Source organism: Notamacropus eugenii, chromosome 3, assembly GCF_028372415.1.
Source record: "Notamacropus eugenii isolate mMacEug1 chromosome 3, mMacEug1.pri_v2, whole genome shotgun sequence".
NCBI classification, from domain to species: Eukaryota; Metazoa; Chordata; class Mammalia; order Diprotodontia; family Macropodidae; genus Notamacropus; species Notamacropus eugenii.
This window is the reverse complement of record NC_092874.1, coordinates 218,630,334-218,655,396: the sequence shown is the minus strand read 5'-3', so window position 1 is coordinate 218,655,396 and position 25,063 is coordinate 218,630,334. Positions and strand designations below refer to the sequence as shown.

General features: G+C 40.3%; 1 protein-coding gene and 1 pseudogene across 1 annotated transcript in view; both read left to right on the top strand.

Moving 5' to 3' along the window:
• Window positions 1–6,479: 6,479 nt before the first annotated feature.
• MRPS35 (mitochondrial ribosomal protein S35) overlaps window positions 6,480–25,063 on the top strand; it is a 36,251-nt gene continuing 17,667 nt past the window's right edge. The window contains exons 1-5 of the mRNA XM_072654461.1: window positions 6,480–6,770; window positions 15,315–15,364; window positions 15,833–16,000; window positions 18,147–18,207; window positions 19,995–20,134. Coding sequence (XP_072510562.1) covers window positions 6,659–6,770; window positions 15,315–15,364; window positions 15,833–16,000; window positions 18,147–18,207; window positions 19,995–20,134 — 531 coding nt within the window. The 5' untranslated portion in view covers window positions 6,480–6,658. The remainder of the gene's footprint in view (window positions 6,771–15,314; window positions 15,365–15,832; window positions 16,001–18,146; window positions 18,208–19,994; window positions 20,135–25,063) is intronic.
• Window positions 20,141–24,599, top strand: LOC140533966 (heterogeneous nuclear ribonucleoprotein Q pseudogene; annotated as a pseudogene).

The following is a 25,063-nucleotide window of genomic DNA, read 5'->3' as shown; positions in this document are numbered from 1 at the left end:
TAGTCCACACTATACCTGAGCACCCCCCTGTTCTCTGCAGGAAACTTATTAGCCCCCACCCCTGCATTTACATAGGTGTACATCTTGCTGGGTCCCGACCCTGGCTTTCTCCTAGGCAGAAATACAGTTATCTTCACAGAATATGATCTGCTGCTGGAGAAAACAAAGAGATTATTGCAAAGGTAGCTTTGCACTTAAAGCCGTATGAGATTCAAGGCAGGGTTTGAGTCAGTCGATTCAAAACCACAGCTCCAAGTTCTGACCAGTGCTTCTCTTGGACCAACTGGAGAACTCATTCGTTCAAAGCAGAAAACATTTCCTTAACTTGCACAGCAATAGAGAGAAGCAAAAGCTCTGGAATCTCAGGACAATAAGGGTAAAAGTTAGGAATTAAAGATGAATAGCACTTTTCAACTTTCAATTATAAAATAGTAATCATATCTCTTTAGTACTGGTTACAAAATCAAAAAGTATCAGTGGAATACCCTGGATAAGAGGGTTATTTCTTGGCCCTCTGCTGCCATCTGCTGGCCTCTCATCTAATTGCAGTTACTATGCATCCTTTTCCTCCAAGGGCCTCCTCTTCTGGCTGTTAGCTTATTTGTGTGTATTCTATCCACAACCAACAGAAGCATTTAGGCTTAGGTTAATTCTATATTTTGGACCCTTTTTATTCTTTCCAAGCTGCCATTCTGCGAAATCTCTAATCTTTAAGGAATATTATTTCTTTCAACACCCGTAGCGTCTAAGTGCAATTCACCTTGGGAGCTTTATTTAACAAGACAGGTAAACAGTAATCTCTGAGAAGGAGCATCAAGTTAGCAGGCTGCTTCTCTGAAGATAACCATGAAGGTCTAATGAACATTCTCATAAGGCTAACTGCCCATTTGGAACACTAGAAGAGAAGCAAGGTCACAATAAAGAAGAGTGGGGAATGCACAGGCAAGAGGCCACTCATTCCATGCAGCTGGAAAGGCGATAGGATGTAATAGCAGATAATGCTGTATAGGAGAGAAGCACTAGGAAAGCCTGAGGGAGAGAGGAGGCAGCAAGCAAGGGCTAGTTAAATCAAAACACCATTGTTACCTTAACTGCCATTTCACCTCAGATCATGGTGGAGATAGTCCAGGACCCTGAGCCCAAGAGACCAGGAATAGTAATATCCTCCAGTCCGTAGAGACACGTCCATGATTGAGGGGAGAAATCTTTGTGGAGGGGGACCCACCCTACCCACTGTCATCAAAGGGTAGCTGCAACCCATCTGTCACCAAAGGTAGTATGAATGTAGGAGCCCTAGGGGTTTCAATATCTCTCAGACCATTAGTTCCGCTTCCAGCCCAGCTTTCATGGTCATCATCTGGGGAGGTAACTCCTATGGACAAAAGGCCAGCCATCCCCATACTTAGGGCAGACATGTCAGCCTAGATGGAGCAACAAGTCACCCTTGGGGAGACAATGTGCCCTGCATATCAAACCACCACTGCCCTCTTGATCACAGTCTTGTACCCTCAGCCATTGTCTTGGGAAGCAACCCCTTGGGAGATGCAACCTGGAAACTTCCTCTAGGTGCTACAGCCCCAGCTATTTAAAACCCACAAAAGAAAGTGCTTGTCCCCAAAGTCCTTTGGCAAGGAACATAGTAGGCACTTAATAAATTTATATTGACTTACTGGCACTGTCAATTGATTCAACATCAAAAACTAATATTATGCATTATACGTTGCCACTGCACCCTAAAGACCATAGGATCTTTCCGTCTGATTTGCAGCTGAAACCTTCCAGAAGTATTGTCTCCTTCATTGAGGGCCATCTCCAATGGTTTGTATCTTGCCACTGGACCCAGATAGCTCAAAGGAGAGAATGAGGCTGGTGACTTTGCATAGCCCTCCCTCACTTAAATCCAAATCACTTGCATGTCATGGCATCACTTTCCTGATGTTATGGTCTTCAACAACAACCTCCCTCATTGGAAAATGATCTTCTTTGAAACAGGGACTGTCTATTTTTGTGTCTCCAACACTTAGCACAATGCTTTTGTACACAGCAAGCACTTAATAAATACTTCATTCATTTATGGTGAAACCTCAAAACTAGAATTATATGTGAGACCACTATATGATTTTCGAAGAATGCTGCATGAGTCTGATGTTCCTGGGTGCTTGCCCCATGTCTCAGTTCTGCTTTGCTCTGAATTCACTGGGTATCAAAGTTTACATTAGCTTAGTCAGGAGGATCTTGTCAAGCTCCTCATATACTTTTTCTTCTACACATAATTATTTTCATGGTGCTCATTATGCTTATCTTGCAAGGCAAGATGACCAAGTTTTCCATTAAATATCATTATTATCACCATGCAAATCATGAACACATACATATATAGGCTGGAAAGATGTGTATATGCACAGATACACACATAAATGGATGGATGGATGGATGGATGGATATTGCTAGACCTAGTCTCTCTTCTCTGTTCCAGTCCCACATTACCATTCCAATCAGACATTTTAAACTGTAAGCTCTATTGGCATCTCAAACTCAAGATGTTGAAAAGAGAACTCATTGTCTTTCCTCTCAAACCCACCTGTCATCTGAACTTCCTTGTTATTGACAAGGGCAATACCATCCTTGCAGTCATTTAAGTTTGCAACCATGGAGTCATCCTTGACCAGCCACTCTCCTTCACCACATAGGTCTCCCAAAGCCCTGTCTTGGACCCTCTTTTCTTCTCCTCACTCTCTTGCTTAGTGATCTCTGTTGGTTTCAACAATCACTTCTATGAAGATGATTCCCAGATTTGTATCTCCAGCCCTACTCTTTCTCCTGAGCTCTAGTCCCTTATCACCAACTATCTTTTGGGCATCTTAAATTGAACGTCCTATAAATATCTTAAACTGTATATCCAAAACTGAACTTATTATCTCAACATCCCTCTCCTTCACTCCCCACGTACTTTCTCTCTTTTCTGCTTTCCTATTACTGTTCAGGGTAATAGAGTAATGTCTCATTTGAAACGGGTCATGGAGGTAAACTGAGGCAAATCTCCAAGTAAGACATTGCTTATTATGAGGGGCATGTGACCTGGTAATAAAGGATGGGTCAAATGGTTCTGCTTCTGGCCAAGAAACCCTGAATTGAGGGTGTAATACATTTTTATAAGCATAGGACAAAGAACAGAAATCATCTAATTGGCTAGCATCACAGAGATCAAAGAGCGCTATTGGTTGCATCAAAGAAAGTGGGTATAGCCCCCAAATGTCATGAGGACTACCTCTCATTATCTCTAAGGAATGCCTTTGTAAATTTGCAGGTCCAAACTACTCCCTGAGATTCCTGATACGGGAAGACTTACCGGCAAATGGGGAATTCAGTAAGACTCTCAATTGTTAAAGCTGGGGCAAGGTCAGGTTGTGTAAGCTTCTCAGGAATATCCCACAAACCATGTAGGAGATGCTGAGACTATGTTTTATGAGAGTATTGAAAACAGAATTTTTCTTTAACTATCTGACATGGGGCGTGGGGTGGCAGAGGTTTGGACCTTAGCACACAATAAGCTTCACTACTCAAACGTGAGAGAAGAGGCTTCAGATTTAACAGCATTGTTATAGTATAAAATCAAATGTAAGGTACAGGATAAAAAAATTAATTCCCTCTGTAATAACTGTCCGAGTCACTCAGTTTGAAACCTTATTGTCATCCTTGACTCCTTACTCTCCTTACATTTCCATTTTTTTTTTTTGCTAAGTCTTGTAATTTCCAATTTCAACACATCTCATATATATCCTTACTTCTCCACTCATATAGCTGCCATCCTGGTGCAGACTCTCATAACTTCCTTCTTTGACTATAGCCTCCTGATGTTATCCATCCCTCAAATCTTCTCTATTCCAGTTTATCTTCTACTTGGCGGCCAGGGTGGTTTTCCTAAATCACAGGATGAACCATACCACCTCATACTCAATAAACTCCAGTGGTTTCCTAATGCCTTCAGGATCAAATATAAAATTCTCTCTCATTTGAAGCCTTTCATAATCCTTCAAAACCTCCCTTTCTACATCTCCAATCTTTTTACACTTTCCTCCCTTCCGTGTACTCTACAATCCAGCCACGCAGGTCTGTTTGCTATTCCTAATCCATGTCAGGATTTTGAGCCTTTTCATTGGCTGACCCTCATGCCTCACCTCCATTGCCTACCCTCCTTCCAGAGTCAGTTCAGAGCCTTCTTTCTGCAGATGACTTTTTCCAAGCACTCCTCCCTCTTCCCCCGTTGCTAGTGTCTTCCCAGGGATTACCTTTCATTTACTCTGCATACAAATTATTTCTATGTATGCAGTTATTTGCATGTTGTCTCTTCCACTGAGATGTGTGCTCCTTGACGATGGAGCCTGATTTTTGTCCTTTCCTCTAGCGTATGTGAACTTACTTATTAGTCATTGGACAAGGATTTCACACTTAGAATGTCTACAGTTTAATAACAATCTCAACATTACCACCATCACTTCTTAAGCAGAAGCACAGGACTGAGAGACATTCTTTTCTCTCTTCCATAGGTTGCCATGACTAAAGGTGTCCTCTCACCACCTAGGAGAAAACCTTCGAACAAACAAGCCTGTAGGGGCTTGACTAGTATATAACTCAAAATGCAGACATATCTTGTCACCCAGAAGCTTTTCTGGCTTGACTGACCTTTCCAGTGTTCTCTCCTGAAATAGCCTCTGCAAATACACTCCATGAAGCACTGGAGAATTTTTATTTTAATATAGAAAACCAGAAGTTTCATAAAAGGAGATGGTGCTTTCATCTAAACAATCATAGAACCTAAGTACCTTGAGAGTTGGGACTGTTTCATTTCATTTTATTTTTTGTATTTGTATCCCCAGTGACTGACACATTAAATAGGCACTTAATAAAGGGCAACTAAGTGTTGCAGTGGATAGACTATCAGGCCTGGAGCCAGGAAGACTCATCTTCCTGAGTTCAAATCTCACCTCAGCTACTTATTAATTGTGGGACCCTGGGCAAGTCACTTAACCCTATTTGCCTCACTTTCCTCATCTGTAAAATGAGCTGGAAGAGGAAATGACAAACCACTCTAGTATCTTTTCCAAGAAAACCCCAAATAGAATCAAGAAGAGTTGGATGATGCTGAAACAACAGATGCAACAATGGTATATAGTATAAAGAGCTCTGGAGTCAGAGTATCTGCATTCAAATACTGCTTTTGAGGCTTACTGCTTCTGAGATCTTGGGTGAGTCACTTCAATAGCCCAAGTTTTCTCATCAGCAGAATAACAAGGTTTAACTAGAGGACCTTGGAGATCCTTCTTCTAGCCCTAGATTTATCATGCTATGGGCAGCTAGGTGGTGCAATGGATAGAGCACCAGTGCAGGAGTCAGGAGGACCTTAGTTCAAATCTCACCTCAGACACTTGACACTCGCTAGCTGTGTGACCTTGGGCAAGTCACTTAACCTCAATTGCCTCATCCTGGGTCATCTCCAGTCATCCTGATGAATATCTGGTCACTGGACTCAGATGGCTCTGGAGGAGAAAGTGAGGCTGGTGACCTGCACAGCCCTCTCTCACTCAAAGCAAAGTCCAGTGCAAGTCATGTCATCATTTCTCTGATGGCATGGTCTTCTTCGGCAACGAAGGATGAACACACACAATATCATGCTATGCAATGTTATTCTCACTTTTGCTGCTCTCATACTTTTTTGGTGCTTTTTGATTTGATTTGATTTTTTAAAACAATTTTAAATCCAATTTCTCAAACTCTTTGATCTCTATTTTCCTTTTCTTATCCCTTGATGTTGTTTTTTGTTTGTTTTGCCATGAACACCTTGCCTTGCCTCTCCTCTCTCTAGCCTTCTTCAATACTTTCTCCCCACCTCTCCTCTTCTCTCTGTGTCTCTCTTCCTCTCTTTTTTCCCTCCTTCCCTTCCTGTTCTTCTCTCCTCCTTTCTTTATCTCCCTCTCCCTTTTTTCCTATTTCTCTTCTCCTTCTTCTCTGTACTTCTCTTTCCTCCCTTGCCCCAGCCCCGTGTCTCTCCCTTCTTTCTGATTCCAGGGTTTTCATATGCACAAATGTATTATAAACATACATGTACATATATATGTATATATACACATACACGTATACATCTGTGAATATGATGAGGGCTGAAAAGGGGGTGTGAGGCCCCCACAAAGACTGGGGTACCAGGGGCAGGTCGTCTGGAGAAGAATTAAGGAACGTAAGCATTGTTGAAGTCAATTAAAGATTTATGACGCTTTTCGGCAGACAAGAGTTCTTAGGGAACCTGCAACCTTAAAGGGGTACAGGGAAAAGTTTATGTAGAATATTCTATAGTACCACCAGTGCCAAATATGCTAACTAGGTGTTTGGGGCGGGATTAGGGAGTGGTTAAGGAGTGGTCAGTTCTTAAAGGAACATGCACTTCTGTTATCTGCTGCACAGGTATTTTACCCAGAATTCTTTGGGAAATAGCCCAAGGGGGACTACCTGGAGGTGTGATTTTAGGCCTGAAACGTCACTAAGCCAATCCACGGTCAGCGCCTCTTCTGCCGGTGTTCCCACGGCGGGTCTAAGCTCCGCCCCCCTTCGCTTTGTCCCTACGTGTGTCCCTCACGGCTTGCCGTCCCGGCACTGGGAGAAAACTATGGCGGCGCCCGTGCTCCCTCTGTGGCCCGGCGTGCGGCCCCGGCCCTGGGCTCTGCGCGCCTTCGCCACGGTCGTGTCTCCGGCCAGTGACCCGCACGTTCCCAACACGCGTGAGTGCAATCTCCCTCCCCCCCCAACTCCGTCCCCTCGCCCTCAGTCCCTTTCCAGGGCTGGCCCCGGGCTGGGTAGGGGTCGGGGTGGGAAGTCCTAGAGCAGGACCCGGGTCCGGAGGGGCACGCTAGAGGGCCGGGCCGGAGCTGGGGCCCGGAGCCGGTCAGGCAGCCCCCGCTGTGGCCCGGGCACGGCCCTCCGACGGGAGAGACGTCGCTGCCACAACCACGCACCCGCGGGGTGCGCACCCCGGGCACCCCGGAGGAAGGCGCCGAAGTGGAGCAGGACTGCGGAAGGCTTCCTTCCCGAGAGTGGGCTTGGGCTTGGGCTGGAGGAAGACGGCCCGCGCTCCTGGGGTTACCGACTGCGGTGCCTCCCGTGCGGCGGAGCCTTCGTGCTGGGCCGGAGCGCCGGGGAGGCTTCACGAGGCAGGAGCGTAAAACCCCGGGGAGGGACGGTGTACGAGCGCGTGCGGAGCCGCCGTACCCCGGAGAAGTAGGAACGAAGGAGGGCAGACAGGAAAGGCTAGCCATTGGATACCGGCTTGTGGCTGGGGCTCCGAGGAAGGACGAGAAGTCGGCAGTTAGAGCGCGGCGTCCGGAGGTCCTGGGCCGGCGGGGCTTCGCCGCCGCTTCCCAGCCCTGTACGCCCTCGGGCGCCCGGCAGGCCGCCGGGTGAATAGACTCCGGGGCGCTGGATGAGGGTGGGGCGGTGCGGGATCCGGCCGGAGTGAATCCGGTGCCGCACGTTTTCCTTGCTTTTTGTTGACACGTGTAAACAGCTGTTTAACCTGAAGTTTTGAAAACGGGGCTGGCAGAATTGGACTTTTTTCGATCAAAATGTGTTTGGCGGCCTATATGTAAGACTACTCCTTTGGAGTTCAGTAGGAAAATACGTGAATTTGCAATTCTATTGATGTGGATGTTTCTCTAAAGAATGCAGATGGTAAACCATCCGTGAGTGTCCGTCATGCACTCTTGTTGCTCTTATAAGTTCAGTGCAGGGAAGTCCTCCCAGTGTTATGGATAAATAAGGAACTGATTCAAATCTGTAAGAATAAAGCTGTTCTTCAGTTGATAAGCAGTCAAAGAATATGAAGAGGTTAGTTTCTAAGGAATAAATCCAAGCTATCAATTGCCATGTGAAAAAATGGTACAAGTCACTAATAAGTAGAAGAATATAAATTAAAACCATATTTGTCCATTTTCCTAATTCCAAAAGTGTCTCTGGACTCCTGGGGAGAATTAAACATTGTTCTTTCAAGGGCTTCCACAAGAGGCTTAAGCTAAAGAATCACAACAAAGGCTGTGTGGCAAAATTTTGCCACTAAGCTGGGCCTGAAGTGAGGAAGACTTATCTACCTGAGTTCAAATCTGGCCTCCAGTACTCGCTAGCTGTGTGACCTGGGCAAGTCACTTAACCCTGGTTGCCTCAGTTTGCTTATCTGTAAAATGAGTTGGAAATGGCACACCACTCCAGTATCATTGTCAATAAAACCCCGATGGGGTTACACAGAGCCAGACATGATTGAACAAATTTCTCAATTACCAAATAAAACAAACTCAGTTTATTCCTTTAAATCAATTATTAGGTCACTCTAAAATTCTAGAGATTTGCCTTAGTTTGCATTCTTTTAGTGTTGGGGTCCCACATGCCACTAACTCATTATAGCGCCTGTCTTTTTACTATTGTAGGACTGAGGACTGCTTGTTTAGCTGCAGTGCATTTTTAGAAAAGCCATTCACAACCAAGCAGTTCTTTGCCCATTCACAAATACTCCCTCCTTTAAAGTTGGAAGAGGCCTTCTTTCCATAGTTTTCCCACTGAGAACTTAGGTGATAACCATTAGGATTTCAAAGTCATTAGGTCCTTAGGCACTCTTCCTGCATTTGCCTTTTCTATTTTCTATTCCTTTTGTGTTTTTCCTAATTAGAATATCCCTGTTCTAAAGGATTGAAAATATCTTTCATTCCAAAACATCCAGTTCCCTCCTGGCTGCTTTGTAGGTAAAATGATTTCTGAGGAGATCCCAGGGTAGAACTTGGAGGAGGCTTAAATGACCAAGCTAGTAGGCCAGCACAGCTGGTCAGCCTTAAAGACTATCAGTTATCTTCAGGGTGTCATTCTCATCACATTCACATCAGACTCTGCTTGTTGAATAGCCATAGGCAGTTTCTGCTTCATTCTCCCAGGGATAGGGCAAAGGCACTTCATAGTAAGCCACCACCATCTCTGGAGGCTTTACCAAAAGCACCACCAAAAACATAAACTTCTGAACTGACCTTCTGCACTGCTCATCATCTACTTTGGTAAGATCATTCTGTTCCAGTCTTACAAATTAAGCCAACTGTTCTGGGCTGAACCTGACTCAGGCCAATCCTTTGGTAATCTAGTTTGGATATTGGGATAAAATAAGATAATCCTAGGTCATTCAGCAGTTAACAAGAGGAAATTTACTTAGCCAGAGCAGGAGGATGTTCAACCAGGACAGGCCTTGAGGACATCTTGAGTTCATTCACCTGAGTGAGGTTCCTGTGCCTGAGTTTCTCATGGTTCACCAAACATCTGTTTTGTAGTCAGGTAACCAGGAAGTGATGGCAGCAGTTTGAACTTTTAGTCACCTGAGCCAATCAAGTTTCAAAGGACACTTTTTTTAAAGAAAATAGCTTACATGGAGGAAGGGTTAGAATATTGCACTTACCACACAAGTCCGTTCTTTCTACTTTACCGTAACTACTCCTGCAGTGTACTATAATTATGTTGCAGGTAATTACTAAAAGACCACTGGATTTGGTGTCAGCAGGCCTAGGATATGAATCCACTGACACTATTTGTATAGCTCTCTAGTCTTCAGTTTTCTCATCTGTAAAATGAGAGTGGAAGTTAGAAGAGATGACTTCTATTATCTTTTCCAGTTTTAAATGTATGATTCTGTATGAACAAGAGAACATTTCCTATCTTCCTTTGACTAGATTCCCTCACTAGAGTTTGTGAATTTTAACTCTTGCTCCCAAAGATAATTAACAAAAAACTTTTCCCTTCCTTTAGCTTCCCTTCCTCCAGCTTCCCTCTCCTTTGGAAGAAAAAGAAAAAAGACTCTTGTAACAAATATGCATAGTCAAAACAAATGTCAGTAATAGCTATGTCCAATAAATATATGCCTCATTCTGTACCCTGAGTCCATCACCTCTGTGTCAGGAGATTGGTAGATGTTTTATCATCAGTCTTCTAGATTCCTGGTTGGTTATTACACTGATCACTAGTTTGTTTTTAAATATTGTTATTGTATAGATTTTTCTCCTAGTTTTGCTCACTTTTCTCTGTAATAGTTCATATGCATCCTCCCCAGTTTCTTTCCCTAGGAGAGAGATTAGGGCAGCATGTGCCAGGTAAGGTGGACCACCATCACCACCTTGACCCCCATCTCCCCTCTGATCCCTAAGGAGATGGCATCTGACTCTGAACCCAAAAGCCTTGGGAATAGCTTTGTCCCTCAGATTGCTAGATCTGTTTCCAGTCTAACTTTTACACCCATAATTGAGGTGAAAAATCATTGTGCAGAAGGAGGCCCACATTTGTCATCCCCACCAGTAACAGTTGCTGACCAGTTGCCATCAACAGGCAAATTGTTGCAGAGCCCTGGGAATGGCAGCACCAGTAATCATGCTTCTGACCTAGCCCTTATGGCCATCTTCCAGGGAAGCATCTCTCTTGTGGAGAAGGGACCAGCCATCTTCACCAACTTGCCAACCAGCTGCTACTCTCAGAGCCTTGAGAATATCCGTGCCCCCCAAACTATCAAGACCTACTTCTAGCCTGGCCCCCCCACAGCCATCATTGACAGAAGAAATTATGGAAAAAGGGCCCTTTTCCCCACTGTTCTCATCCCAGTCACTACCACCAGCTTCAGACCAACTAATATGAGCATAGGAGAGCTGGGAGTGGCAACCCAACCCCCAACTACCTGCTTCATTCTTGATCTTAATAGGCATCATCGAAGGAAGCAACTCCTATGGAAAAGGAGAAAACCATCCTTAGCAATTGCCAACCAAGGCACCCTGAGGGAGAAACAGGAGGCAGCATGTGCCAGGCAAGTCAAACCACTACTACCACCTTGAGCACCATCTTATGTTAGACTTGAATGGAGACATTGCAGGATCTGGAGCTGAAGAAAATAGTGAGATTTCCAGCCCTGTACCCTCAGCCATCAACCTGGAAAGCAAGTCTTATGGAGATGCAGCCAGGTAACTGCTGCCGATGCTGCAACTACATCTATTGAAGATCCAAAAAAGAAAATACTTGTCACCAGTCCTTGGCACTGTGAAGTGGTTCAACATCAGAAACTGATGCGCTGTTTTATGCATTGTGTGGCTACTTTAAGTGAGAGTTCTCATTTTATCTTTCTCCTGTTGAAATAAAAAGATGCTGGTAGTTTATGCAGATTTATTTTATATCTGGAAACTTTGCTGGTGTTATTAATTACTGGAGTTAATTTTTAGTTGACTGTCTAGTATTCTTTAATCATATCTACAAAAAGCCATAATTTGGTTTCCTCTTTGCCCGTGCTTATTGGCTTGACTTCTTTTTCTCGTCTTATTCCTGTAGCTTGCATTTCTGTCACTTTATCCAATAATAGTGGTAAAAAAGAACATCCTTGCTTTACTCCTTATCTTATTTGGAAATGCTTCTTGATTTCTCTTGGTTACGTTTAATCCTGGCTCTTGGTTTAGATAGAAACTACTTACAAAATTAAATAGAAACAGCTGAGTTGGTACAGTGACTAGAGTGCTGAACCAGGAAGACCTGACTTCAAATACAGCCTCAGATTCTGGGCTAGTCCTGTAACTCCTGTCTGCCTCATTTTTTTCATTTGTGAAATGGGGATAATAAATAATACCTACCTCTTAGGGTTGGTGTGAGAATCAAATGAGGTAATATTTGTAAAATGCTTTACAAACCTTAAAGCATTATATATGCTAGCAGTTATCATTACTGTTGTTCATTATAATAATGATCCATTTATTCGTAGTGTTTTGAACTGAAATGAGTATTTTGTCAAAAACTTTCTGTATCTCTTGATATAATGTGATTTTTGTTGTTGGCTTATTATGTTATAATTTCCCCAATACATCCTGGTTATTATGCAAAATCTTTTTAATGTGTTGCTGTTGCTGTAGCCTCCTTGATAATTTTTTATTTTAGAACTGTACATCAGCACTCGTTGAGGATGTTCGTCTACTATTTTGTTTCTTTATTTTGACGGCCTTTTTTAGGTATTGATATGATTGTATCATAGAAGGAATTTGGTGTTTTTGCATGCAGTTTAAATAACACTGGAATTATTTGTCTTTTGAATGTTTGGCAGAATACTTTTGCAAATTCCTCTGTCCCTGCTTTTTTCTTTTTTGAGGTGGGTGGGTGGGAATTCATTTTTGGTTTGCTCAATCTCTTTTTCTGAGATTAGGTTATTTAAATTATACAGTTTTTAGCCTCTTAATTTGGATGTTTTATATTTTTGTAAGTATTCACTCATTTCCTTTAAGTTTTGGTTTTATTTTTTTTATTGTATTTTAAACTGAAAAGTCAACACAAATGCAGAATAGAGAAAAGAAACAAAAAAAATACCATAAACTTAAATACAAAATTAAAAAACAAATGTCATGTGCATAGCAAAACATGAGAGGATTCAAATTATGTAATAATATATTTTCATTTCAAGAAAGTCTGTGTGATAAATACTTAATGTTGAAAATTGTCCATCTTTTCTTTGCGTCCTTGTGAGTTCTTTTGTTCTCTGCTGTGCACTTTTTTACATTATTCTTTGTTCCCGTTGCCCACCGTCTCCTCCAAGGCATAAAGTTTAGACATGTTGTTCTATGCCTATAGGTACATATATATCTACGTATATGCCTACATATATAGACATACTTTCCTGAACCTATTCCACACCTGATCTTTGGTTTTTATGTTTGTGCGTATCTCTTGTTTCCTATCCCTCCTGCCTCTTCTATCTACCTTGCACTACCTTGCCCTCCTATTACTTGCCAACCCCCTTCCAAGGATCCCTCCCCTATCCTCCCATTCCCATAAATCCAAATACCCTTCTCTTCCCCTTTGTTACCTGTTTCCTCACCTTCCCCTCTAAAGATCCCCTCTCTTGTCCTTTTCCCCCTCCCTATGCCCATACTGTTTATTTTTTCTGAATTTAGAAGATTTTTATATTCTTCTAAGCATCTATCTAGATATCTAAATATCTGTGTATTCCCTCTTAAACCCATTCCCGATGAAAGTAGGTTACCAGAACTACCGGCCCTCCTCTCCCATCTAATTTCTCTATATCAATTCTTCTTGTACCTCATTTGCATAAAATAATTACTCTTTTTAACTATTCTTAAATGGTTTTACTTTTAAAATTAATATCATAGTCAGGTTTGCCCCAATCATTGTTTTGAGCTACCGAATTATTAATAAGAGTTTTAGATATACATTTTACATGTATAAAAGACTGTTTAATCTATCAGTCCCTTATAATCAGTCTTTTGGTATATACTTTATATTTTTCTTGGTTTTGTATGTCAGATCTTCTGTTAAGTTCAGGATTTTTGTTAATGAAGTCTTCAAAGTCTGAGAGTTTATCAAATGTCCATTTTTTTTATTCCGAATAATACTTAACTTTGCAAGGTATGATATTTTTGGCCAGAGCCCCAGTTCTTTTGCCTTTGGATATATTGTGTTCCAAGACAATAATATCTTTAATGTCTCTGCTGCTAGGTCTTATGTAATTCTCATTGTGGCTCCATCATATTTAAATTGTTTTAATCTTGATGCTTTTAATATTTTATCTTTGAGCATTATTCATATTTTGTTTTATTATTTCTTGATCTCATAATTTCACTGGCCCGATTCTAGTTTTCAAGGTGTCATTTTCTTACGATTCTGGATCTCCTTTTCTAGTTGATTGAATTTCCTTTCATAACCTTGTTTTTCTTGAATTATTCATGTATTTTTTTAGTTTTTCCTCCATCTGTCATTTGATTTTTAAAATCTTTTTTTTTTTTTTAAGATCTTCTGTAGGGGCAGGTGTGTGACCTTGGGCAAGTCACTTGACCCCAATTGCCTTGCCTTACCCCTTCCAAAAAAAATGTTTAAAAAAAATATCTGTGAATTGTTTTTGGGCTGGTGACCATTTGACGTTACTCTTTAGCAGTTTCTTTACTAAAATACCCTTGCCTGAAGATGAGCCCCGTCTTCTCTATGCTCATAGTAGCTTTCTATGGTTGGAGCCTTTCTCCTTTGCCTGTGCATTTTTTGTGATTTAACAGCTTGATTTTTGTAATCACCTCTGGCTCTGAGGTATGGGAAATGGTGCCTCTTACCCCAGGTCTTCAGTTATTTCTGCCCCTTTGCTCTGCACTCACTGCTGGTTCCTTCCCCCCCAGGACTCTTCACAGCACAGCTCCACCTGGCCTTCCTTATCTGCCAAGGTTCTCTCTATCTTCCCAGACTCAAATGTCCAACTACCCCCACTAACTGGGGGTGGGGGTGGGTGTGTAAAAATTCCTGGGGGCTGATGCAGCCTCCCAAACCTAATAACCCTAGGGCTTGCTTCTTGTGTTGAAAAGGAACCTACCCTATCCTGGAGGTGTTTACTCTTCACTAGACAAATCTTCCTGGGATTTTTCTTCAGATCATCTCTCATTGTCCCAGGAAAACCCCTATAGTGCCCCATTCTTATAAATCTCCACCCACTCTTTGTTCGCTCCAAGGTGTTATTTTAACTCTTGTGAGGGAAAATCTTGAGAGCTTGGAATTTTCTGACCTATTCTGCCGTCTTCCCAGAGCCCTCAGTCTAAGTTTCAGTTTTAAAGGCATGTCGATGGGTAAAATGGTTTCTAATTATTTCCTTGAATCTTGTGAATTCTTTTTCACTTTTAATAACAGTACTTTGATTAATTCATGCCGAGGTCTAAATTACCTAACTGCTGCTTTCTGCTTTTCCTTTACCTTGCCCACTGCCTACTCTCATACCTTCCACCTTTAAGGTTTAGATTGCCTCTTCAGTTGGATCTGTGACCCATCTCTGGGGTACAAGCCACAGAGCTGCCAGTTGACACCTGTTCTTGCCCCCTATCAGACTTAACGCAGCTGGATTTGAGGACTACTTCTTATCCTAGCATATAGTCATAGGTTCCAATTCAGTCTTGGTGCTAGGAAGCTCTGCTTGACCTCTTCCTGGCAAGATCCAGTCCCCACTGCCTTCAGACCTCTGTCTGCCTATGCTGATTTCAGCCAGAAACATGACTCCTGATCTTTTCCTTGGATTTCACAATCATATCTTGATTTGATACTCTTTCTAAAATCTTTGTTGTAATGGGTTAGGGAGGAATTGGCTACATTGCCTCATTTCACTCACCATCTTTACTGGTGTCTGCTGCCCTTGAATTTTAAATATTAAGTAACTTTGAGTTGCCATTATGAATTTATAGTTAAAGTTAAGCTACATTAAAAAATGAATTTTAAAAATTCTTCATTTTGCCTTCTAGTTAAAACAGAAAGCAGTAAAACACCAAAAAATGGAAAGCACAGAAAACAGGTAAGCAATATAGGTAATGTTTACCAATAAGTTTTTAAGGAATAATTTTGGGAAACCGAAACGTTTACATATTTGTTGATAATATGGTTACTTCGAGGATTGACCTCCTTGCCTCAAGTAAAGGAAGCTATAACAAGCTAATTGCTAAATATGTTTTCCATAGTGTGAATTAATGAGTGGAGAGGAGAAGGGAGTGAAAGTGAAGCCCTCTGCTTAGGGTTTGAGAAGACAGTGGAAATGTACTTAAAAGAAGTATTTTTCCTCAGTGGGATGGATGAATTCTGATACATTGATTTAGAAAGGCATGTGGTACCTCTTATTCCACAAAATTCCTGAAACTAAAACTCAGTTTACTTCTCTCCATTGCAAATATTTCACTTTACTTTGTTATTGCTTTTTTTTACTTAAAAAAAAAAATGAAACATGAACAAATATACCCTTGTTTAAATACTTATGTTTATTCTTTAGGTTCCAAATCCTAGGACAACAAAAATGACAGTTGATCAGGACTGGATGAGTGTCTACCCTGCTGCAGCACCATTTAAACCCTCGGCAGTGCCTCTTCCTATTCGAATGGGCTATCCTGTGGAAAAAGGGGTGCCCATGGCCAAGGAAGGAAATCTAGAACTTTTAAAGGTAAAATGAATTTTAATTCTATTGGTTAAAGAAAAGAAAAAAAAGCGATTTTCACTTGCATTTAGTAACTGAACTAAGGTATAATATTCACACATTTAATTTTAACATGTGCCCATGTAATAAATGCAATACATTCTTAATTATGGGAGGTAGGGCCAAAGGAATCCAAGTTCAATAAATGGAGTTGCTACCTGAAATACTTATCTAAAGCTATTGCTTTAGCCGTGGGACTAGAAAAATAAAGTATGCAGAATTAAGAAGTTTTATCAGAGACAGTATGAAAATTTTACTCTCAGTCCAGATAGTTCCCTTTTTCTCACCCTCTAGAAAGACAGTAGAGTATTGAAGAGACAAGCAAGCCCCACCTTCTTCAGTTCTGAAACAGTGCAAGGTTCCACACTAATAATCTGGTTAATAGAAAACTATAATATATGAGCAGATCCTTTATTTAATGATATGTGAGGCATAGGATTTTTTATTTTTGTAAAGGGGCTAGGATACTAAGGTGATTGATATTGGAGACCATTTCTTATAAATATTATATGTAACTAACTAGTCTTACATCTGTTATTCCACTAAAGTGGCCCAGCATAGAGCATGTACTTGGCATTGAAAGCGCTGGAATTGAATCTCGCTTTAAATAGTTCATACCTATGTGACCTTCAGTAAGTCATTTCACATTTCATAGCCTGTTTCCTCATTTATAAAGTGGGGATAATAATACTTGTACTATATACCTCACAGGGTTATAGTGATGAAACTTAATGCACTATGCAAATGTGAGTTGTTGTTAGTATTGTTAAATGAGATTCTTTTTGGCTCTTAGAAAAAAAGTTGGCTGAAGGAGAATGCTGGAAATGAACTGTGGAGAAAAATTAATGGTAATTGTTCTGGAAAATTTTGGATTGACTTTTTAAGAGGGAATGTTTGAAGGAATCTAAGGAAATGACATTAGAACTAAAAAATTATAAATGCTCCTGATGACAGGAGAGTTTGATAAGATTTTTTTGCATGTATATGCATATTGGAGAGTATGAATAATGAAAAGAAGCATGGCATAGTAGATAGAAAGCTGACCTCAGAGACTGGAATAGTAGAGTTCAAGTCTTGCCTTTGACACATATTGACCATGTGACCCTGACCTCTCAATGCTGTAGAAAGTGCTCTAAGGACTCTAAACTGAAGAGAAGCTGCTGACTTGCAGTGGGTGAGGGAGTTGCTTCATCTGGGATTTCCCTAGATAGTGAAATCACAAGTCCAGTCCCTGTGAATAGAAATAGATAGGAAATTAGCTTGAACAAGGGACCGGGTGGATGTAACAATAATTAGCACTATATGTAGTGAAAACAGGTGTGACTGCAACTTAACAAGGTTTTCATTTTTAAAACAACATACCGGGATCCATCTGTCATATCTCTCAGGTAATTTGTCACCTTGGTAGACCATATGTTTTATTCAAGTGATGCTGCCGTTGCTGAAAACAGTTTTCAGACATTTCTTTTGGAATTGCCCTCAGAGAGACATTCTTTGGAGTACCCTTAGGGGACAAGTTTTTGCTGTTTGTAAGTGCTTTTGAATTTTACAAATAATCAGAAACAATTTGGGCTGTGTCTGTTGAGAAAGATGGGTTTGGGTTCCTTTGTTCCAAACTGGCTCCACAGATAGTGTTCCATATGCTACAGCATTGGCATTGTGAAGAAGCCAGTTGTGGGTCACAGGTGAGCCTCTTTGTATCACTCAGTATTCTAACTGCTTCAGAATGTTTATTGATGGTTTGATCTAATAGAATAATTTCTACACAAAAGAAGGCAAAAAAAAGCTGTACTAGATTTACCATCTTTCCTTTTTTACCAGGGTTGCCAGACTGATCAGTCATAGGAATGCTGTAGATACAGAATAACTGAATTTCAGCAAAGCATTTGATAAAGTCTGTCCCCATTACCTTGTGGGATAGGTTGGGAGTATCAGGTAGGTTCTGATTTGGTTGAATGACCTAACCCAAACAGTAGAGATTGGGAGCATCTTGTAGGAGAAAAATTGTTGTTTATCAGAAAATTCATTGAGGTAGTATGCTTTAGTTTCCACAAATCTTTAAAAATCTTTTAAAGATATTTTATTAACTTTCTTGAATGTGGATTAATTTCAGATTCCCAATTTCTTGCATTTGACTCCTGTAGCAATTAAAAAGCACTGTGCAGCTCTTAAAGGTGAGTGGTTATTTAAGAAAACAGTGACCTTAATGTTTATGTAAACAGTACAAAAAATATAAATTTCGTAAGTGTAACACATTGTAGAACCTTCTAGCTTTTCTTCATTTTTGTTAAACTTCTCCTTTTCTTTTGATTTGATATTATTTCTCTCATACTTCTTAGCAGTCCTTTATAGTTGCATTTAATGAATTATTGGATGAGGTCTAGATGGCACAGTGGGATAGAGGATGAGACTTGGAGTCAGAAAGACTTGAATTCAAATCCTGCCTCTGATACTTAGCTGGCTGTGTGACCCTGGACAAGTCATTTATCCTCTCTCAACCTTAGTTTCCTCACCTGTAAAATGGGGATAATAATAGCACCTACCTCCTAGGGTTGTTGTGAGGGTCACTTGAATGTATAAGTCTGGAAAACACTTGGAAAACTTGAAAGCACTAAGTGCTTATTATTGTTGTCATTCTTATTAACCACTATTTACTATAGTGTTGTGTTCTAGACCCTGTGAAGAATAAAAAGCATTAGAAATCATGATGCTGCCTTAAGGAAACTAACAGTTTAGTTGATTTAGAAAACCCATATGTGAAAAGGAAAAATACAATATTTAGAGAGTAGCATTACTAAATAAAATTTAACATAGTACAAACTGAAGAAATTGTCAAGGAACAGTCAATATTTAGGCTAAGTGAAGCAAGAATGAAATATTTTGAACCTTCCAAGGGGACAAGGATGTCCAGGTTTAGTTAGTGGACTGGTTATACCCAGGGGGGAATTTGTGAATGGCTTTTGAGAGAAATTGAATTCAAGGATGGTAAAAAATAAAATGTAGTTGAGTTGATAACCAAGTGGAATGACTAGAAGGAACCACCCTTTAGAAGAGCCTGAGGAGCAAAGACCAGAACAAAGCAGAACTTCAAGAGGCAAGGTGTCCTCTTCTCACCTCAGTCTGGGGCAGGCTTTCACTATGGGATTCTGACTTCTCATTGGCTATGATCAGTAGTTTAGGCCCTAGGCCAAACATATCCAGAAAGTAGCACAAAAAAGGACAGAGAATAAACACACTTTTTCCAAAGTTCTACCCTTTCTGAAGGGAAGATCTGGCCTGTAGCTGGAATTTCAACTTTGAAAGGTAAGGAAATGATTACAGGGAGGTGCCTGGAAGAGGCTCTTGATGCTTTAAACCTCTGCCAAGTTAACTAAGCCATGTAAAATAATACTTGTATGCTCCTTTCACTATAATTAGTTTTTATCCCAAAATGCCCGCACAGTCTTGTAAATATTAATTGTGTCCTTGAATTGACTGTGTATTAGACTGTAATTGACTGGGTGGTGGGGAGAAAAGGAAGCGTAAGACTAGGAATGAGGAAAAAATTAAGAAAGGCCATGAACAGAGGGTGAGAGCTCAAAGAGAAGTTCTTTAGCTGAAAGAACACAGAACTGTGAGCCAGGAGGTTCTGGTCAGGGCTCTGCCATTAACATTGCCCAATGAGTAAGTCATTGAATCTTCCCAAGCTTCATTTTCATGGTTAAATGGGGAGAACATCGATTCCTTTGGCTTTCTCACTTCATTGTCCTCATCATCATTTTTGTAGTACTTTAAGGTTTGCAAAGCCTTTTAAATACATTATCTCATGAGTATCAAATAAGATCATGTATATGGAATTATTTTACAAACCAGGTCACTCTTTTATTTTTGCAGTTTGGTAAACTAAACAGTTGGAGTCTAGTGGGGTCTCCATGTTCTCTACATAACCATATTTGAAATAAATTTACTTTAAAATTGCCAGATTTCTGCACTGATTGGCCAAGTGCCCTGGACAGTGATGAGAAATGTGAGAAGCATTTTCCCATCGAAATTGAGACAGCTAATTATATTTCAGCAGGACCATCTCTTTGTAATCCCAAAGCAAGAGTTGTAACATTAAAGGTAAGAGAACTTTTAGAAAAAAATACATTCGTTCCCCCCATCTTATGCTTGTAAAGTTGCTTCTTTTGAGTACAAGTATAAGATTACCTTTATCCCAATTAAATGTTCTCTTATATTCAACTCAACATTCTAATCTTTTAAGATTGTTTTGAAATAACTATCCCTCCCAGGTTTATGTCATTTGCTACGTGTGTGTGTGTGTGTGTGTGTGTGTGTGTGTGTGTGTGTGTGTGTTACATCAGCCATTACACAAATCATTGACAAAAAAATTAAAGAGTAAGGGCCACCCACATATCACTGGGATACTTCAAGACAGACTTTTCTCCTACTTGAAATTTACCCATTCATGTCCATTTTTTTTTTGGTAATTGAACTAGTTCCAAATCTACCTCACTATATTATTGTCTACTCCACATCATTGCATCTTTTCCACTAGAAGGACGTCAAATGCTGTCCTTAAATCTAGATAAACTTTTCTGGATGGCAATTTGGAATTATTTTTAAAAATAATAAAAGTAACTTTTTAAAAAGTGTCTAAGATACTCATACTCAGAGATCTCCCTGCTAGGTACATATATTAGAGAGGTCAAAGACCTCCAAATAAAGATTCCATATACACCAAAATATTTATAACAGTACTTGTGATAACAAAGGACTGAAAATAAAGGATGCTAGCTAGGTAAAGAACAGCTAAACAAAGCGTTGCTTGTGGTAAATGAAGATAAAGCAGTATTACTGTGGTATAAGAAATGATAAATATGAAGAATTCAGAGAACCATAGGAAGACTTATATGAGCCAATGCTGGAAAATATGAATCAATGCAGGGAAATAAGCAGTCAGCCAATAAGCAAGTATTTATTAAACACCCATCGTGTTCTGAGCATTTGAGTAGGCTTTAGAGATACAAAGACAAAAATGAAACAGCCCCCATACTCAAGGGCATTCAGGGACTTGAATTTGGGGCTTGAGACAGGATGGGGGGGGTGGAGGCTACATGTACATATGTTATTAAATGCAAAATGTATACAAAATAAATGCCTTGTAATTTTGGAGTATAAGACACAAGTGTCTGAAGGGATCAGGAAAGACTTCATGTGCAAGGTGATGTTTGAGCTGAGTTCTGAAGGAAATGAGAGCTTCTAAGAGGCAGAGGTGAGTTGAAAGAGCAGCTTCCCGACATGGACATAGAAACAGAAGGCTGTATGTAAGGAACAGAGAGAAGACCCAATTTGGCTATACCATGTGGGAAGGGGAATAATATACAATAAAGTTGGAAAGGTATATTGAGGATAGGCTGTAAAGGGCTTTAAAAACCAACCAAAGAAACATATCTGACCCCAGAGACAGTAGTGAGCCATTAGGTTTTATTGAATATGGAAGTGACATGGTCAGACCTGGGCTTTAGGAAAATAATTTTGTTGTCTATGGTGAGAAAGGACTGGGAAAGAGAGAAACCTGAGGTAGGGAGACCAGTTAGGAAGCTATTGCAATAATCCAAGTGAGTGGTGATTAGGGCCTGAACTAGAATGGTGGCCATGTGAATAGAGAAGAAGGGACAAATGTGAGATGTATTGTGGAGACAGAATGAAAAAGTCTTGTTAACTGATTGAATATGTACATAACATGAATACATCAATGTTAATGGAAAGAACAAAAAAAAAAATGAAAGCTTTGTAATCATAATAACCAAGAAGATTGGCCTTTGACGGAGTTGAAAAAATCCATTTCCTTCCCTAGTTTACAGAGATGGAGAACCTGTGGGTATTAAATATTATATATACTGTTAGACTCAGTTGATTGGTTTTGCTGACCTGCATTTTCCCCCTTTTTAAAAAAATTCTGTGATACAAAGGATTGCTTCGTGTGTGTGTGTGTGTGTGTGTGTGTGTGTGTGTGTGTGTTGGGGGATGGAGGGGTGGGGTGAGCTACGAGGTGCATTGAAATGAAGGTGATATAAAAAAACAAAAGATACCTGATGGCATTCTAGTGTTGTTTTACTTTACATTATTGTGGTCCTTGGGTAAATTGTTTGAGTGTTTTGACCTCTCTTCTCTTTAGTTCATACGAGTTTTCCCAAGTTTCTATGAATTTTTCATATTTTGTCATTTTTTTTGGCACAGTAAACGACCATTTCATTCCTATGCCACACTATGTTCAGCCATTCATCGGTCAGCGGCCACCCACTTTGTCTCCAGTTCTTTGTTACCACAAAAAGTGTTGCTACTAATATTTTTGCATACATAAGTCTTATTTTGGTCTTTGACTTCCATGTGGATTTATGCCTAGTAAAGCTATTTCCAGGGCAAAAGAAAGGTACATTCAGTTTTATGACTTGTCTAATGTAATCTAGATTGTTTTACATACCCTGCATATAATATTGGGCATTATTATATTGATTTGTTTTGCTGATAAGTATTTCTCTCTTTTTTCATTCTTTTTTAAAAAGGGATGATTTTCTTGGATAGGGAGGAACTTTCTGGGTGATATAAAAACAAAAGATATCTTTAGGCATGGGGATGCATGACTATTCATGATGCATGGCAATCCCTGCTCTTAGGGAGGAGGAAACTGATGGATTACTTGAGCTTGAGAGTTCTGAGCTGCAGCAGGGCTAAAATCTGCACTAGGTATCCGTATGAAGTCCAGCATCATTATGGTGAGCTCCTAGAAGTGGCAACACCACCTAACTGTTTAAGGAGGTGGCAAGCCAACCCCAGGTTGGAAATGGAACAAGTCAAAGTCTCTGTGCTAATCAGTAGGGGGCTCAATCCATGAGTGGCAGCTGCAGCCTGAGCAAGATGTTGAGACCTAATCTCAAAACAATAAGCTATCAATAATAAAATTAATGAATCATATATAATAATATGGAAAAAGATGGTTGGGGAAGATGAACTCCATTTTGGACATGTTGAGTTTAAAATGTCTTTTGAACAACCAGTTTGAAATATCCAGTCGGCAGTTGGAGATGTATTACTGGAGCTTAGGAGAGACTAGAGGTTTGAGGATCATTTGCATAGAGATGAAAAATAAAGCCCCCAGAGCTAATAAGGTGACCAAATTAGAGAGAGAATTAAAGTGGATTGAAAACAGTTCCCAAGGGAAAACTTACAGTTAAGGATCATAATATGGATGATAAACTATCAAAAGAAACTGAAAAGGAGAAATATGACAGGTAGAAGAATTCAAGAGAATACATCATGAAAACTCAAGAGATAAGAGAGTCAAGAGAGAAGGTGGTCGCCAGTGTCAGGTGCTGCAGAGTTTGAGAGGGATAAGGATTAGGAAAATGAGGTCTGTCAGCAGCTCCATTTGTACTGTGTATGGGAAGCAGCAGGCATGCAATTCCCAAAACCTGATCCTTTCAGACAGGATTTAGTGGTGGCACTACCACCACTGGGAGATGTCTGGAAATGTGGCTGCTAAATATGCTAATGAGAATAATGGTAAAGAGCCTCTGGATACTTCTTTTATACTTAGTCATTCTGAGCATTTCCAAACATTACTTGATGCTGATTTATTGCAGAAAGTTGCTTTAAAAAAAAAAAAATCGAAAAACTGCAGAAAGTTGCTTTAAAAAAAAATTGAAAAACTAGATGAAATTTATGTTGCAGGTTTAGTTGCTCACAGTGACCTAAGTGTTGAAGTTTTAAAAGAATTTTGTGAAGAAGATGCATTGGCACCATTTCAACAATTTAAAGACTGCTCTCATATTTCTCAGTGATGTTTAGGACAAAAATACCATTTTATATGGAGTCATGGAAACACATAAGTACAGAGAGCAATAGGGAACCAAAATGGCTGATTCTAGCCAAGGATTAGATCTGATAAAAAATTAAGGCAGTCTTGGAAAGACTAGGCTACACAATTAATGTAACCACTGGATAGGGGATCCCTTTTAGATTCATTGTGTTCTGGACAGCAGCCTTTTATTGACTTATAACTGTTTGAAGATTAACTTGTTCCATTATTGGGGAAAGCTAGGCCTCTTTAGGATCTGTACTTAATGATGGATCCCCTGAGTGGTCTAAATAGAGTATTTACTTTTGTAGCTTTCTGTGTGCAAAGCAACTCAGGAAGCTGTTAAACCATATAATATTAACGAAATTTGCTCTGGAAAACATCAGCATTTGCATCTCAGTCCCCAGTAATGGACTTCTTGTTGGATTTATTCCCAAGAGTAAATCTAAGGAGTAGATTCCTGAAGGATTTCTCAAATTACAGAGGGCCTTAGAGATGTCAATTTGTGCCACTGATGGGTTGACAAGCAGAAAGAACCATGAGTATGAAAATCACAGAGTTGTGAATGAGGGACAGATGGGGGCACAGTCTGGATAGGCTTGAGCCAGCTCCTAAAAGGTGAATGTGCTATTTGTATGCATCTCTGCCAAGAAGATGGAAAAAAACATTTTATCAGTTTGGGAGACTGGAATGAGTGAAGCAACTAAAGGATTATGCATTCATTCAATTTAGGTGAGTGAGAGATGGTGCCGTAAAGACAAGGAAACAAATGAAACAGAGGTAAAGGCAATGAAAGCAAGAACAAAGAGGGGTGAAAATGCTGAAATTGTTTTTGCTAAGCCATTTCACAGAAGGTAAGAATGCACAGCCCAGCAGTAAGCAGCTAAAAAACTTGATGGTATATATGATAACTTCTGTTGTTACAGTTCACTTCATATGCTCCCTTCAGTGAGAGGTCAATGCTATGGAGGCAGGGCATGAAGGTATATCCTTCAGGTTATTATGGATATGAGAATTGTTGTGATTATTTTGGCTAGGATCACCATAACTGTCATGGTGGATATGAAGATCTGTACTCTGGCCATGAAGATGTTCAAGTTGGAGATAGAGAAAGGGGTATTAGAAGAGCCCTGGTGCTGCTCTGTGCGGAGAGCAGAGCTGAGAGAGATGGTCCTGTATCAGCAAGGTAG